Source organism: Vombatus ursinus, unplaced genomic scaffold (assembly GCF_900497805.2).
Source record: "Vombatus ursinus unplaced genomic scaffold, bare-nosed wombat genome assembly UNPS02014847.1, whole genome shotgun sequence".
NCBI lineage: Eukaryota > Metazoa > Chordata > Mammalia > Diprotodontia > Vombatidae > Vombatus > Vombatus ursinus.
In genome coordinates, this window is record NW_020954625.1 from 408299 (window position 1) to 424249 (window position 15951).

The 15951-nt window shown below is 48.9% G+C and overlaps 1 protein-coding gene across 1 annotated transcript in view; it reads left to right on the forward strand.

Moving 5' to 3' along the window:
• The window catches only part of ADAMTS7 (ADAM metallopeptidase with thrombospondin type 1 motif 7), a 167377-nt gene that overhangs the window by 86497 nt on the left and 64929 nt on the right, over nt 1-15951 (forward strand). Inside the window, exons 11-12 of the mRNA XM_027840600.1 lie at nt 2004-2149; nt 15396-15565. Coding sequence (XP_027696401.1) covers nt 2004-2149; nt 15396-15565 — 316 coding nt within the window. The remainder of the gene's footprint in view (nt 1-2003; nt 2150-15395; nt 15566-15951) is intronic.

Below are 15951 nucleotides of genomic sequence, written 5' to 3' on the forward strand. Positions count from 1 at the left end.
GGGCTCCCTGGTTCCCCTTCTTTCACATAACAGACACCCACCTACCTATTTTGCCTATGTATAGGGCTGGCTCCCTCTACCACCAGCACCCCTGTCTGCCTTTCATAACCAGAACTGCCCCCAGTGTCACCAGCTTCTACCCATTTAACACCTTCAGCTGCCCTTCACTTGTTTCCTCTGGGGTGACTGGCATCCATATGGGAGCTCACCCCCTTGCACCTTATTCTCAGGGTATGCTCCACATAGGTTGAGAGAGAAACTACTACCAATGGGATTGCCCTCCATAATTCCCTGTCATTCCCATACCCACTCTGGGAAGCTGGACAGCCGCTTCAAATGTACCTTACCCAGCTCCCCCCAGCCCATCCCTATCACTCTTTCTGACAGTGTTGACGGCCTTTCAAAGATACCACGTGTGCCCAAGAGCTACCTTCTGGCCGGGAGTTTGAGATACAATTATATACGTCAAACCCACGCCAGCCCTGGACTTCCAAGGCAATTGGCAGACTGCATGATAGTGGGAGAAACTCCCCTATGCGGTCATGTGTTTGGGGACTTCGGGGTCCAGTGATCCCTGACCCAGGCATGCCTGAGTGAATGGGGAAGACCCAGAAGGGTCAGTTAAGGATGGAGGTACCACTGTCCTTGTCATCACAGAATCATAGGCTTAGGTCTTGAAGGTTATCTTGTGCAACTCACTTATTTTATGGATGAGGAAACTGAGGTCCAGAGAGTAAGTGATTTAATACCCCCAGGTGTACGTAGGCAGGAAGTACAGACCAAAGATTTAAACCGAATTCTGTTTGACTCCAAATGTCACACTGCCCCTCATTACCCAGTCTTGGTATTCTCTGTGCCCAAGGCCTCAGGCCTCTTGCAGCAGGGCCCAGCCCACAAGAATTCTCTAGAGACACATAAAGGGAGACCGTGCCCCCTGACACATAGGGAAAACAATCCAAGTAACCAGGTCCTCTTGAGCTTCACTATTTGACTGCAGGGACCTCCCCTGAGCTCTTGTCTAGAGGCCAAGGACCCGCAGGATCTTAGCTGATCAGAGCAGGAAGGATCCACAGAAGGGATCTAGTCTAAACTCTTAATTTTTCAGATAAGGTGACTGAGGCCCACCAGCAGAAATGACTAACTTTGATTATGGTAGAATTGGGACCAAGACTATACCTACAGTGGGGCAATTGGGCCTTTGTCCCAGAGTGCCAAAATTTAAAGGCTGCTGATGGCATTTGTACTCCTATGTTAGGTAGAAATAACTGACTTTAGAAACTAGTCAGCAAGGACATTTAATTAAAATAGGAAGTTACCAGATGGTAAGCTTCTTTCCCCAGCTGGCTGTGCCCTTAAGTGAAAACTCTGGGGACCCCCTGACTCTATCCTGTGCTTTCTTCCTTAGTGGGGTGGCCACATCCCTTCTGACTTTGGGTTCCATGGTCTGTGAATCCCCCCAGGAGCACCAGAGAGGAGACTTATATCACCAACTGTGAGGTTTTTACGTGGAATCTCCCAACATCTTCCCTCCACCCACAAATGAATTCTCAAGACGCATTTATTGGATCTTGGCCCAAGGGCCAGAATCATACTCTCTGGCTCTGCTCTTACCTTTTTCTTTTCTTTTAAAAATAACCAAAGCTTTCTATTTACTCCCTAACCCCAATAGAACCCTCCCTTATAACTAGTAAGTACAGTGTAAGTAAAACAAATCATTGCATTGGCCATATCTGACAACTCATGCCCCATTCTGCCCCCTAGTCCACCACCTCTCTACCAAGAGGTGAGAAGATATCAGCATCCTGAAGGGTTTTGGTTTTGGTTTTCTTCATATGATTTATTGTAAATTGTTCTCCTATGCCTGTTTTCCCAAGCGCCGGTCTCGTCTTTAATCCCCAGCCTGAGAACGATTGGGCCTGGACAGTTGGGTGTCTCTCCCCAGAGATGCCACCTCTCCGGCTCCTCATGCTCACGTGTGCCCTTCTCTCTGTGCCTCTCGGCAGTGGTGTTTCAACGGCGAGTGTGTGTCTGTGGGCTTCCGGCCCGATGCTGTGGATGGAGCCTGGGCTGGCTGGAGCTCCTGGTCCAGCTGCTCCCGAAGCTGTGGCGTGGGCGTGCAGAGTTCAGAAAGACAGTGCAGCAACCCCACGTAAGAGCTGGGCTTTGCTTTGGGGGGCAGGGGTGATGGAAGGAGGGGAGGCATGCCATGCCATTATGTTCCATAATCACTGGTGTGGAGCAGTCCCTCCACCAGGGCCGATCACAACCTCTGGTGTCTTCTCAACTTGTGTGTTTCTTGTCTGTGCCCTTTTCCATTAGTCGTAGAATCCCAGATCCTGGGCTGGAAGGAATTTGAGAGGCCATTTAGTTCAGCCCCCCCCCCCCACATTTTACAGATGAAGTCATCAAGGCCCAATTTGCTCAAGGTCACCCAGACAGTAAAAGGATGGGTTAGACTAGACAATCCAGCTATAAATCCCACAATCCTGGGAACTGTCTGGAGTTCTCTGGATCATCTCTCAGCCCGTTGATGGGCCCTTGTTCACAACTTCTGGCCCAGACTTCTCTGCTTCGTTCATTTAACAAGGATTTATTGAGAAGCATGGTTACCTTGTGCTTGTCCCCGTGCTGGGTCCTGTGGGAGATAGGAGATGGAAAGGAGGAAATGTTGAGAGACAAGATTCATGTGCAGGAAACAGAATGAGGTAGAGGTGGGGCTGTGTGTGGTGGTCACAGGCTAATGGGGAAAGACAGAGGAGCTGGATGCAGATAGAGAAGGTCCCCCCTGGGAAGGCCTCCTGGAGACGGCGGCCCCCACAAGGACTTGGCCTCCCAACACCAATGCCCACCATCTTGTCTAGTGGCTATAAATGTGGCGTCTCGGAGTTTGGCCCTTAACTCTATCTTTTGGAGGTAGCAGAAAAAACACTGGGCTAGGACTGAAGGGCCTTGGATTCAAATCTCACCTCTGATCATTGCAACATATGTGACTGGGGCCTCAGTTTCTTCATCTGTAAAAAAAAAAAAAAGGAAGGGAGACTAGATGACTTTTCGGGTCTTGTGACCCACTCTGCTATGCATTTTTTCTTTTTATTAATTAGTTTATTTTTAGTTTTCAATATTCAACTCCATAAGCTCCTGAGCCTTAAGTCCCCTCCCCCTCCCTCCCCAAGACGGCATGTAATCTGATATAAGCTCCATGTACATAGTCCTACCAAACATATCTTCATGCCGGTCATGTTGCTAAGAAGAACCAGAACCAACAGAAGGAACCACAAGAAAGAAGAAACAAAACAAAACAGCAGGAAAAAAAAAGAGCGAATAGTAAGCTCTGATCAGCGCTCAAACTCCACGCTTCCCTCTCTGGATGTGGATGCCATCCTCCATCATGAGACTTGCAGAGATGTCTCAGCTCCTCACGCCACTGGGAAGGGCCAAGTCCAGCAGTTCGCCACTGAGCAACGAGGCTGCCGCTGTGAGCCACGCTCCCCCCACCCCCTGCCTCAGCTCACCGCACCCAGCGCCAGTCCGTACAAGTCCCCCAAGTCCCTCCGAAGTCCGCCTGCTCATCATTTCCCACAGCACAACAGTATTCCATCACATTCATACACCACAACCCATTCAGCCATTGCCCAACTGATGGGCGTCCCGTCAACCTCCAACCCTCCACCACCACAGAAAGAGCTGCTATAAATATCTTTGTACATGTGGGTCACCCTCCCATTTCCATGATCTCCTTGGGATACAGCCCCAGAAGTGGCATTGCAGATGCATTCTGTGACCTGGGGTGAGTCCCATCTCTGGTCCCCAGTCTTCCTTGGGTAAGTGACTTGACCTCTCCAGGCCTCAGTTTCCTCATCTGTAAAACACGGTGTAGTGGACAGAGCAGTAGACTTGGAATCATGAAGACCTGTGGTCAAATCCCATCTCGGATATCTCCTAGTCCTGTGATAATGAACAATTCACCTGACCTTCTGGAACTCAGTTTCTGGACCTCATTTTCCTCATCTGTCGAATAAAGAGGTTGATCTCAACAGACTCTGAGACAGGGGCTCTAAACTCTGTGTGTCAGACCCCTTTGGCAGTCTGATGAAGTCTACGGATCCCCATGTGTTGTTGCCTACAATTCTTAATGGAAAGAAGCAGTAAATCTTCCTAAGACTTCTCCCATATGAGTTCAAAGCCCCCTGAAATCTGTCCCGGACCCTTGATGTAAGCTCTCTTCCAGCGCTAATCATAACAGCTCTTATGTAGCTGTCATCAGAGAACTTGAGGGTTTACAAAGAACTTTATAAACATTTTCTAATTTGAACCTCACCACAACCCTGGATGGAAGATGCTTTTAGTTTTCCCACTTTATAGATAAGGAAACTGAGGCAGACAACAGTCATTTAACCTCAGTTTCCTTAAATGACTTGCCCAGGGTCATACAGCTAGGAATCCAAGTCTTCTGACTCCAGATCCAACACTATGTGTAAGCAGCCACCTACTTGCTTGACGTTAGGTTTATGATACTAGAATCTTTTGGGTTCCTATTCAGTTCTAAATCTAAATCCCTGTGATTGCTGTTATCCCCCCTGGGGATTAGTTAGGGTAATCTCTCAGGACCCTTCCTTTGGAGTAGGGGAGCTCCCCCTTTTCCTTGGCCCTCATCTGTCTCTGTTTGACATACAATGAATGACTCCTGATTAGGCCAGGCAGGAAGTGCTGGAGATAGGCTTCAGAGAGAAGGCTTGGCTGTCAGGGCTGGCGGCCGTCAGCCCTTCAACGAAGGCTGCCCTTCCCCCTCTGGTCCCTCCTGGGCCAGACTCTGGAGCCCTAAGCCCCCTGGGAGCAGCCTGGGTGGCCTTTATCTCCCTTGGATTCCAGAGGCCCCACGTCCATGGTAGCTTGAGTTTTAAGCAACGACGCTGGAGTTGATCTGCTCAGTGTTCATCTGTGGGTATGAAGGGCTTTGGCTGCTGTGGGTCCCTGGAATGTCACCTTCCCCACATCCTGAAGCCATTTTTCTCCCCTCACTGTTGGTCAGCATTCGCAAGTCTGTGCTCTACTTATGTCCTGCCTTCCCACTGTGAGATCCCAAGGTCTCCAGAGCTGGGCTTTATGCCTCCTGGGACATGAACAGCTGAAAAGGCCCTTGGGAAGCCCCCTGGACTGGGAGGGGGAGACCTGGGCTCTCACCCCAACCTGCCACCACCCCACCCACTCACTATGGGACTGAGACTCAGTTTCCCCAAATGGCAAGCAGAAGGGTTTGGCTGGCTAATCTTCAAGGTCCCTCTCAGGTCTGTCGTTGAGAACTGTAAGAGCTGACCCGAGTTGAGAACTGTATGAGTTTGACCCAGGCCAAAGAGGGGAAGAGATCTGCTCTGAGCAGCAGAGTCAGGACTCAGGCCCAGGGCCATGAAGAGCCTTCATCACAGCGGGCGAGGTAGTGGCGAGGCAAAGACTCACGATCTTTGTCCTCTCTCCCACTGTTTTGGTCTCAGTTCAAGGATGAATCAACCAAGGCCTGAAGGAGCCTTTGAAGGGAGCTCTCTCCTCCCTCCAGCTTCAGCACTTTCCTGAGGCCACTTTTCTTTTTTTTCTTTTTTGGCAGTTGGGGTTAAATGACTTGCCCAGGGTCACACAGCAAGTAAGCGTCAAGTGTTTGGTCTGAGGCCAAATTTGAACTCAGGTCCTCCTGACTTCAGGGTCACTGCTCTATCCACTGCGCCACCTAGCTGCCCCTCCTGAGGCCACTTTTCTCCAAACACTCGTGGGGGACACAGTGGAAAGAATACTGGCTCTGGAGTCAATGGGCCGGAATTCAAACCCCACCCAGATTGATTACTAGCTATGGGACCTCAGACAAGTCACTTTTGTTGCATCTAAGTGGCATAGTGCACAGAGTGCCAGATGTGAAGTCAGAAAGACTTGAGCAAGAATCCTGCCTCAGATGCTTCCTAGCTGTGTGACTCTGGGCAAGTCACTTAATCCCTGCCTGACTCAGTTTCCTCACCTGTAAAATGATGTTGTAATAGCATCTACCTCCCAAGGTTGTTGTGAGGATCAAATGAGTTAATAATATCCGTAAAAGCACTTAGCACATTGCCTGGCACATAGTAGGTGCTTAATGTGTTAATTTAAATAGGGAGTTGAATCTCATGACCTTTGGGCACCATAACAGGATGCCCCTTGCCCTTCCCCGATGGCATATCAGGGCTTTGCAGGGTGGGGCGTAACGTTACAGTGGACTACATGGGGTCTATGCCTGAGAAGGAAGGGTCACTACTGCTGGGTGGTGTTTTCTGGTGGAACATGAGTGGAAGAGAGAGAGACAGAGATAGAGATAGAAAGGTGGGAATCCAATTAGCCTCATTAGTTGCTCCAACTTCAGGCCACCCTCTCTCCTCCTTCCCCCCCAGCTGATCTTGGGGAGGTTAGAGTTTTAATGGGAGATTTTAGGTACCTTCTTCCCCTGCAGAGCTTAGAGGGAGACTGGAAATCAGTTAAGAGACCAGAGCTTAGAAGAGAGAGAGCCTTGGATCTGGAATCAGAGAATCATTATTTCCTGCCTGTGTGGTTTTGGGCAAGCCACTCTCTGAGCCTCAGTTGCCTTATCTGTAAGATTAGGACTTTGGACCAGATGGCCTCGAGGGTCCCTTTTGGCTCTCAGTCTGTGATGTGATTTCTGGGGCATTTGGAACAAAGCCCTTCTCTCTTGGCCACAATTTCCTTATGTGCCAAAGAAGAGAGTTATTGTCGGCTCTTTGGAATTCAGCTCCCCACGTAGAATCCTTCGACGTCAGAGGCCGAGGGCACCATCGAGATCAGCTGGTCCGACCCCTTTATTTTACTGGTGGGGAAGAGATGACCTCTGAGACCACTGCCTGCCCTTATGCTAAGCAGTCATTTAAGGAAGCATGCCATTGGCCTGCAAGGTCAGGAAATGCTGTCACTTCATCCTAAAAATAGGCTGCTGGGGTGACTGAGGACAGATTCCTCCATCCTGGCCCCTTGCCCCCATAACCTTGCTCTCTGCCCCAACTCATAAGCCCCTTCTCTCATCTCCCTGCTGGAGGCTCAGCTCTCTTCTCTCCGCCAGTGGCCCCAGCTTCCTGCCCTCCAGATGTCCAGATTTCAGGACTAGTGGAACAGGGGCATAAGAAGGCAAACCATCCTAGCTGACTTTCTGGGTCAAGAACCCAGGGCTGCCACTTGCCATCTTCAAGGCAGGAGAGGACCAGTTGTGAGCTGATGGCCCGAGGCCTGTCCTAAGACATATACAAACTCACTGGCAGTCTTCTCTCCAGGGAATCATTTGTTTTGACTCCTACAGGGGATATTTTGGTCCTGTGCCATTCCAGCTGGACTGGCTGGGGGATGGAGGATCTGCTTCCCTCCTGGAAGAGCTCAGCATCAGAGACTATTTGGAGAAATGTCAGCTTTCCTTGAGAGCAACTTTCTAGGAGTCAGAAAAAAAGAAGCATCCCCTCTTGGGGCCCTCCTGTAGCCTAACAACAAATCCCACATTTTTGTTGCAAAATTAAATTTGCAAAGCACTTTGACATCCATTCTCATGAGGTCAACAGTTATCGATTATTACCCCTAGTTTACTGAGGAGAAAACTGAGGCCCAGAAAGGCTGAATGATTTGTCCGAAGCTGGGGCTAGAACTCGGGTCTCCTGACTCCAGATCCAGTGTGACCTTGGGATGGTCACCTGCCTCTCTGGGTCTCAGTTTTTTCATCTGTAAAATGAGGGGTTACACTAGATGGCTTCTGAGGTCCCTTCCACCTCCAGATTTATGATCTTATGAGTTCATGAACCTTAAAAAAGGAAGAGACGACCTGGGTGATGTAGCGTCATCACCCTGATCCTAGGAGTTAGCCTTCATAGTGGCTTAATGGAGGGAGGAATGCCAGATGATAGAGATCATTTAGTCCAGCGCCCTCATTTTGCACAAGAGAGAATAGGAGACCTGGAAAGGCCAAGTACCCAGACTGGAACCCAGGACTCCTAATTTCTAGGCCTGAATCCTTTTCTTAGGACCAATGAAAAAAGAAAAAAGAATGTCTGATCGATCTTTTTCTTTACGTTGTTCAGTTCTGAATGACTCCTCCCAACCATGGCCCAATAGAACCCTACTTTTTGACCCAGTAAAGTCAAGCAAAACGAATGAATACATTGACCATGTCTGACTATGTTTTGTTCTGTCCTTGTCATCCACCTTCTCTGTGCCACTTCCCTGCCCTGCCTCCCTGTCAAAGCCTCCTTTACCTTAATCCCAGTGCAAGGGCTACATGGGAGCATAGGTCATGTGGTGCCAACAGCCTCATGGGCCTTGCCATCTTGTGAAAGCTTCTCCTTCAAGGCCCCATCATGGTGGGAACTCTTTCTACCAGTCTATAACTTAGTAGATACGTCTGTAACTTAGCGGTCTATAACTCAACTGGTCTGTTACTTAGTAGATAAGTCTATAACTTAGTGGTCTATAACTCAACTGGTCTGTAGCTTAGTAGATAAGTCTATAACTTAGTAGTCTATAACTCAACTGGTCTGTAGCTTAGTAGATAAGTCTATAACTTAGTGGTCTATAACTCGACCGGTCTATAACTTAGTGGTCTATAAGTCAACCAGTCTATAACTTAGTAAATAAGTCTATAACTTAGTGGTTTATAACTCAACCAGTCTGTAACTTAGTAGATAAGTCTATAACTTAGTGGTCTATAACTCAACCAGTCTATGACTTAGTAAATAAGTCTATAACTCAACTGGTCTATAACTTAGTAGATACGTCTATAACTTAGTGGTCTATAACTCAACCAGTCTATGACTCAGTAGATAAGTCTATAATTTAATGGTCTATAACTTAACCAGTCTATAACTTAGTAGATAGATAGTTTAGGGAGTTGCCAGAAGTTCAGAGAGGTTAAGGACTTGACTGTGGTTACACAGCAGAGTCAGAGATCAGATTTGAACCCAAAGTCTTCTCTATTCTGTGCACCTCTCGTCTTTCATGGTGTCCCCAGCTTGTCAACCAATCGATAAGCATTTATTAAGTATCGACTATGTGCCAGCATTGTACTGGGTCCTGAGGATACAGACAAAAACAAATCATTCCCAATTCTCAAAGAGCTCTTAAAAGAACCTGGGGAGGGGGACATCTTCAAAGGCTGTCTTCAGATTCTCGGGCTCATAGAGTGTTATAGAGATAAGCCATGTCCTAGAACAGATAGTAGAACTAACCCAACCCTCATTTTACAGATGGGGAAATGGAGGCCAGAGTTATTTCACCTTTCTCGAAGTCTCAGTTTGCTCATTTGAGAAATGAAGGCATCGCACCCGATAATCTCCAAGGGCACTTTCTGCAGGAAATCCTATAATTAGAGAGAGCTGCTCCCCCTTCCCCCTCCCCTAGCCAGAGATGGAATGCTAGTGGGCTCTCAGAAGCAGCCTCCTTTAATGTGGCTTTGTAGCTCTGGGGAGGAGGGACGGAACAAGGGCTTCTCTCTTCCAGAGCTGGGTCAGAGCATTTGTTCTTGGGTGAGGTTTGAAAGTTATACTGCCTTCCTCTCTTTCCACCCCTCCCCTGAGGTAGTATGAACATGTGTGTAACTTATGGGGGGGGTCAAGAATTGCCCTGTCCCTGTCCCCCCCACTCCCAAGCTCGTCTCCCTATGGCACAGAATACCCAAAATACACCATTGCACCGTAGCCACGCCCACTTTGGAAAGGCGTCTTCCACAGCTGTGCTCCGAGACCTGGAGGTCACACGCACAATGTGTGCATTCATCAAAAGCCACATAAAAAGAATTCCTCCGTGGGCCCTTGGCAGCTACCCACCTTGCCTACCCTTAGTCCCAGCTCTGCTCTCTTTCTGGGCTGAGATTTGCCCTTTTCCTGAGGCGAGTGGCGTGCATCCAGCTAGGGTATGGGTGGTAGACTGGAGGAGGAGGTGAAAGGAAGCTGCCCTGGCCATCTGTGGGGCTACCCCATTGAGAACTTCCTGAAGACAGCAGCCAGGGATGGGGGTCTCACTCCTGGAAGTCCACGCAGACAATTTTATCCTGGGCTGAATGGAAGTAGCCAGCCAGCCACTTACATCGGGAAGCCCCTGGAGGGCTGGCGGGCGATTCAAAGGGAATGGGCCAGGCGGGGGGAGACACAGTCGGACGGACATCCTGCTGTCCCTGCCGATTTAGAGCCAAGCTTCCAAGTGTCCGCTCGGCCTCCCACAGAGGTTCACGGCATCACAGAGCTGGAAGGGACCTCAAACGTCCTCTAGTTCACCCCCTCCCTTTACAGATGAGGAAACTGAGGCCTAATTTGCCCAAGGTGACCCAGCTAGTAAATAGCACAGCCTGATTCAAACTCAGGTCCTGTGATTGAATCCAGCATTCTTTTCACGGTACCACTTTGGTGAAATCTCTTGGGACCTTAAGTCCAGACAGATCTGCCGATGCTTTTGTCTTACTTGGTCAAATGGGGGATCTTTCTCCTGTTAGCTTCTTACCCTGCAGATCGACGGGGACGTCCTATTCCCTGACCCCTCCCCATATGCCTTCTGTTCTTCCTTCCTTTCTGGGTTGAGTTTTTTTTTCTTTTTTTGGCATATTAATAGCAATTCTGGGTTCTCTAGGGATTTTCTCATAATTTGTTGTAAATAGTGCAAGTATTTTAGGAAGGAAGGTGGCAAGGAGTCCAGTCCTGTGATTTGATTCATGTGGACGATCTACCGGTGTGGAAACTCCCTCCTCTAAAGCAACTGCTAGCTCTTCTATAATAGTCAGCTAGCTGGCCCAGTAGGTAGAGCATTGGGCCTGGAGTCAGGAAGATCTGAGTTCAAATCTGGCCCCAGGCACTAACTAGTTATGTGACCCTGGGCAAGTCACTTAGCCTATTTCTGCCTCAGTTTCCTCAACTCTGAAGTAGATATAATATTAGCACCTGCCTCTTAGGGTTGTTGTGAGGATCAAATGAAATAATATTTGTACAGTACTTCACACAGTGCCTGGTACATAGTAGGTTTTATGTAAATGTTAGCTCTTATTATTATTATTAATAGTCTGAGAGAGCTGCCTGGGAATAGTTCGAGGTTGAGACGTCACCATGTCCCCACCATCTAGTTTGTCTCAGAGGCTGGACCAGGATCAGGTCTTTCTGACGCCCCAAGCTGCCTGTCCCACATCAGTCTTGCTGATTCAATACCTACCACCTTTCCTGTGCATGTGTCATTCTGCCCATTTGGCAGATGACAGACTAGAAGCCTGAGACATGGAGCAGCCAACTGACTTTCTCAAGGTCACACAGCTAGTAAGGGCTGGTGAAGTCCAAGGCCAGCGTTCTTTCCACTGGACCTCTGGGCCTCTCCCAGGACTGGCCTGATTCCATCCACGGCAGCCCCGTCCCTCCCCCCACCTGTGGCCCATAGTCACTGTGGTTCTGTTCAGGAAATGGCCTTGGCCAGTATTAAATTGAGTTGTCTGGCCATTCCTGGGAGGACTTCACCTAATTCCAGTTAATACAGTCAGACCACTCTGAATGAGGATGGTGAGGATACCTCACCTCTCCTGGTGCTCAGTGCATACAGTGAGCCCTTGGGAAAAGCTTTCACACTCATGCATTCATTCACGATGCTCGCTGGGATTAGTCATTATTTCATTTGATGGACTAGGTGGGAGGAGCATAGGGAGTATTATCCTGCTTTTATAAATGAAGAAACTGAGAGATTAAGCTCACCCAGTTAAGAAGCCTGACTCTCCAGGAAGAATGGAACCTGGGTCTTCTGGAATTTTCAGCCCTTCTGCATAAAGTATTTTCTTTCTTTTTTTTTGGAGGCAGTTGGGGTAAGTGACTTGCCCCGGATCACACCGCTAGTATGTGTCTGAGGTTGGATTTGAACTCAGGGCCTCCTGACTCCAGAACCCATGCTCTATCCACTGTACCACCTAGCCGCCCTTGGATACAGTACTTTCTAAGCTAGAAGGACTACAAAAGTCCTCTCCTCCAGAACACCTCTGAAAAGCTTAAAGACCTCCAGGGAGTGGGGAGCTCATTCCCTTTCCAAGCAGCCTGTTACATTTTGGGATGACCATCCTGGTTAGGACAGCTCTAATCCTTACTTTAAGCCGAAATCTACCTCCCTATTATTTGCCCCTGATTGTGGCTTGTTGGGGGCCAGACAGAACAAGATCTAATCCCTCTGCCCCGTGAGAGCCCTGACACCCCATGATATCTGAGGAGGGCTGCCTGCCTGATCGAGAGGAAACACCACCGGCAGAGTCCAGTTCTCATGGTCGCTAGCTGGGTGACTTTGGGGGAGTCATGTCATTGTTGGACCTCGGGTCCCTTATCTGCCGAATGAGCTCACAGGAGCAGATGATTTCTGAGTGCCTTCAGTTCTAGCTCTCTGTTCCCATGAATTGTTCAGAGAAGGATCAGAATTGTAGAGTATTTGGGGGGGGGGGAATATTCTAGAACTGTGAAAGACAGAGCCTTGTCTAATCTCAAATTAAACTGGATATTTAGTAAAATGTGCTACATTCATGGAAAAATGTTTCATTTCATCTTATGTCAACAAATAGTTTTTTCAGTACCTCCTACATACAGGGCCCTGGACTCAGGCCTGGGGGTACAAACATTTAAAAAAATAATACTGGGGTAAATGATCACTAAAATGTCTTCCTGCTCAGACCTTGACTCTGATTCTGTTCCGTTCGTGGTGGAAAGACTCACTCCCTGAAATGCCAATGCCCAAGTGCCTCTGGGGAGAGGAGGGAGGGGGAGAGAAGAAGGGAGGCAATGTCCACCTGTGGTCATTCTCATGCCCTTGGCCTGGGCTTCACATCTCCAAACAGACCGGCCTTGCCTAGAAAGCAGGTCACCTCTGAATACTACATTGTTTCAGGGGTCATAGAGGAAAAGGCAAGCCTCTGTTGGGTGAGGGCTGGCATGGGTCTGAAGACACCCTCCCCCTGTTCTAGGGAAGAAGAGCAGAGGGTCTTTGTCTGAAGGATCAGGACCCCTTCCTCTCTCCTCCCTCCCCACCCAACCCAGATGGGCCATCTGGGCTCTGAGATCAACCGTGTCTTTCCTAGAACACAGGGAGGTCTATGCAGAGGGTCATTCCTGGGCAGGCACAGCCCTGCTGCATCCCCAGTCAGGACTGGGGGTGGAGGGAGTTCATTTTCTCCTGCCCACCCAGATGTCCAGGGTGCTAGAAGGTGTAAGGAAGCATGACTGAATGGAAAGGTCAGCAAACACAGAGTCATTTTGAATCCTGGGTCTATCTACCATTTACTAGCCAAGCAATCTTGGCGAAGAAAGTCATTGCCCTTCCCCTGGGCCTCAGTTTCCACATCTGTTCCCAGCTGCTAAGGTCTCCTCCTACCTTGAATCATCATAGATTGACACGGCATATGTTTTCACGTTTCCTTTCATAGAATGTAAACTCCTTGGGGGCCAGGATGGTTTGATTCTTGTCTCTCCCAGCTCCTAACACAGTGGCTGGCACATAGAAAGTACTTAACCCAGTTCTTTTTGTGATCTCCTTGGCCGTGTGGGTGAAGCCTAGGGACTCCTCAGAATGATGCTTTTATTTATTTATTTTTTCTTTTTCTTTTCGTGAGGCAATCGGGGTTAAGTGACTTGCCCAGGGTCACACAGCTAGTGAGAATGATGCTTTTAAATGCCTAAAATAAAACCAATTATATCCAAAGAAAGATATAATTTTTCCCATCCAAGTTCACAAACCCCATCCATGGACTCTGTCCATGGAGTCCTTTTGGTCCCATGGAACCCGGTTTAAAAACCTGATCGAGTCCAGTCCTCTCATTTTACAGATGAGGAAAATAAGGCCCAGAGAGACTTGTGACTTACGTGACTGTCACACAGTGGTTAAGGAACAGATCCTGAGTCTGAATGAATGAAAAAGCATAGGACTCTCACTCCAAGTCTAGAACTCAGTTCTGAGCTCAGCCAAATTGCTGATAATAAATGAAGGAAAAAGCACATACTAAGTGCTGACCATGTGCCCTGAGCACAGTACTAAATGCTGGGGATACAAGGGAAAAAGGAAGACGTTCTTTGTTCCCCAGGAGCTCACACTGTATTTGGGGGAGACAACATTTTTTAAAAAGTTTCTTTTTTTCAGGGCAGGTGGAGGGCCAAGGAGGTCACTTAGGGTGCAGCAGTGAGACAGATGGCAAGGCCCAGGATCCTTAGAATATATCAGCGGGTTGGATTATAGTGCCAGGGATGTGGAAAGTGTAGAAACCGGGGAGATGTTAAAGCCTAGTGGTTCCCCATCTCATTGGAAGGAATAGAGCTGGTAATTCTCATCTTGTCTAAGCTGCATGAGAAGTCCAGCAGCTCAGATGAGTCCTGGGGAGTGGGGGGCTAGAGTTGTCCAGGCAGGAGGGAACCCCTCATAATGGCCACTCTATCTGCAGCCAGGATAGGTTTTGGATAGTCAGGGCTGGGAGAAGGGAGAAGGGGCGAGAGAAGGAGAAAATGGAGTCCTTGTGGACGTCTTAGCAGATTCCTACCTTTTGCCTTATTCTCTCAGATACAAAACAGCAGAGTAAAATAGAGGTGACTTATGCTTTCTGAGCCTCAGTTTCCTTCTTCTGACTCTCTTGCCCTTGGTGATCATCGGGTCCATCTCACCCAACCAAATTTTACAAATGGGACCGCTGAGCCCCACAGAGCTCAGTGACCACCCTCCGGGTGACAAGGGCTTTCTCTTCTAGTCCTGGGCTTGGCAGGGGTGGGGGCAGGGTTGAAGAACTGAATCTCCCTCCTGCCTTGTGCACCCTTCCCACCCTTCCGGTCACCAGGGCTCTTTTCTGCAGTCAAAGGACAAGGTGTCCTTCATTCCCCTCCATCACGCAGGCTCCCATCCCGGTTCGTTTCAAGACCTGTTTCACAGCTTACTCTGGTAATACATCTGCAGTCAAATGGATTTGTCCAGCAGGTCTGAGTGTCCCCACAAACCCCACTCCCCCTTCTAGGCCTTGGCATGGGGATTTGGGAGGCAGGGAGGGAGAGAACAAGGATGGCCTCAAGCTCCACCACAGGGACCACACCATTTACTGCAGGCCCAAGCCAGCGTGTCTGAAAGGTCCCGGGGCTGATAATTGCTAGAGGTTTCGAGGTGGCACAGAGGATAGAGCTCTAGGCCTGGAGTCAGGAAGATCTGAGTTCCAATCTCATCTTAGACACTCCTCTGCATCTTGAGTCCTTCATTTCCCTTCATCTGGTGCCAGTCCTCCGGGATTCCATTTTTCTCTGTCTCCCCTGCCAGGCACAGTGCCTGGCATAGAGGAGGCCCTTAACACGTGATTATGGATTGATTTGTCTTCTGATTCTCTTTGTTTCTCTGTTCCCTTGCTCCTCTCTGCCATGGCACAGGCCCAAGTATGGCGGCAAGTACTGCGTGGGGGAGCGAAAGCGATTCCGTCTGTGCAGCATCCAGGCCTGCCCGGCTGACCGGCCCTCTTTTCGCCACATCCAGTGCAGCCAGTTCGATGCCATGCCTTACAAGGGAGAACAGTACAAGTGGGTTCCAGTGTCTAACCACAGTAAGTCACCATCAGAAACCATGGCTTGCTCTCTTGGGTAGCTTCTCTCCCTCTCCTGAGCCTTCCAGCTCTAAAGATTTAGGTCACTTTTGCTCCATGTCCCACCCTGGCACCCACCCACCCCCAAAGGGCTGTCCATCCTCTATCACTTAGGGGCGTCGTTGCTATTTTGAAGACTTTTTGTAGCCTTGCAAATAGCTACTGGCCTGGCCCAAATTGCACTCCATTAGTTGAATTTGAATGCCCTTATTCAGGAGCTGCTTGATTAGACTTTTAACCATACAGAGAGAGTAAGAAAGAAACAGTCCCTGACCTCAAGAAGCCATTATGTTTTCTGTCATTTTTCAATCGTGTCTGACTCTTCTTGACCCTTTTAGGGGGTTTTC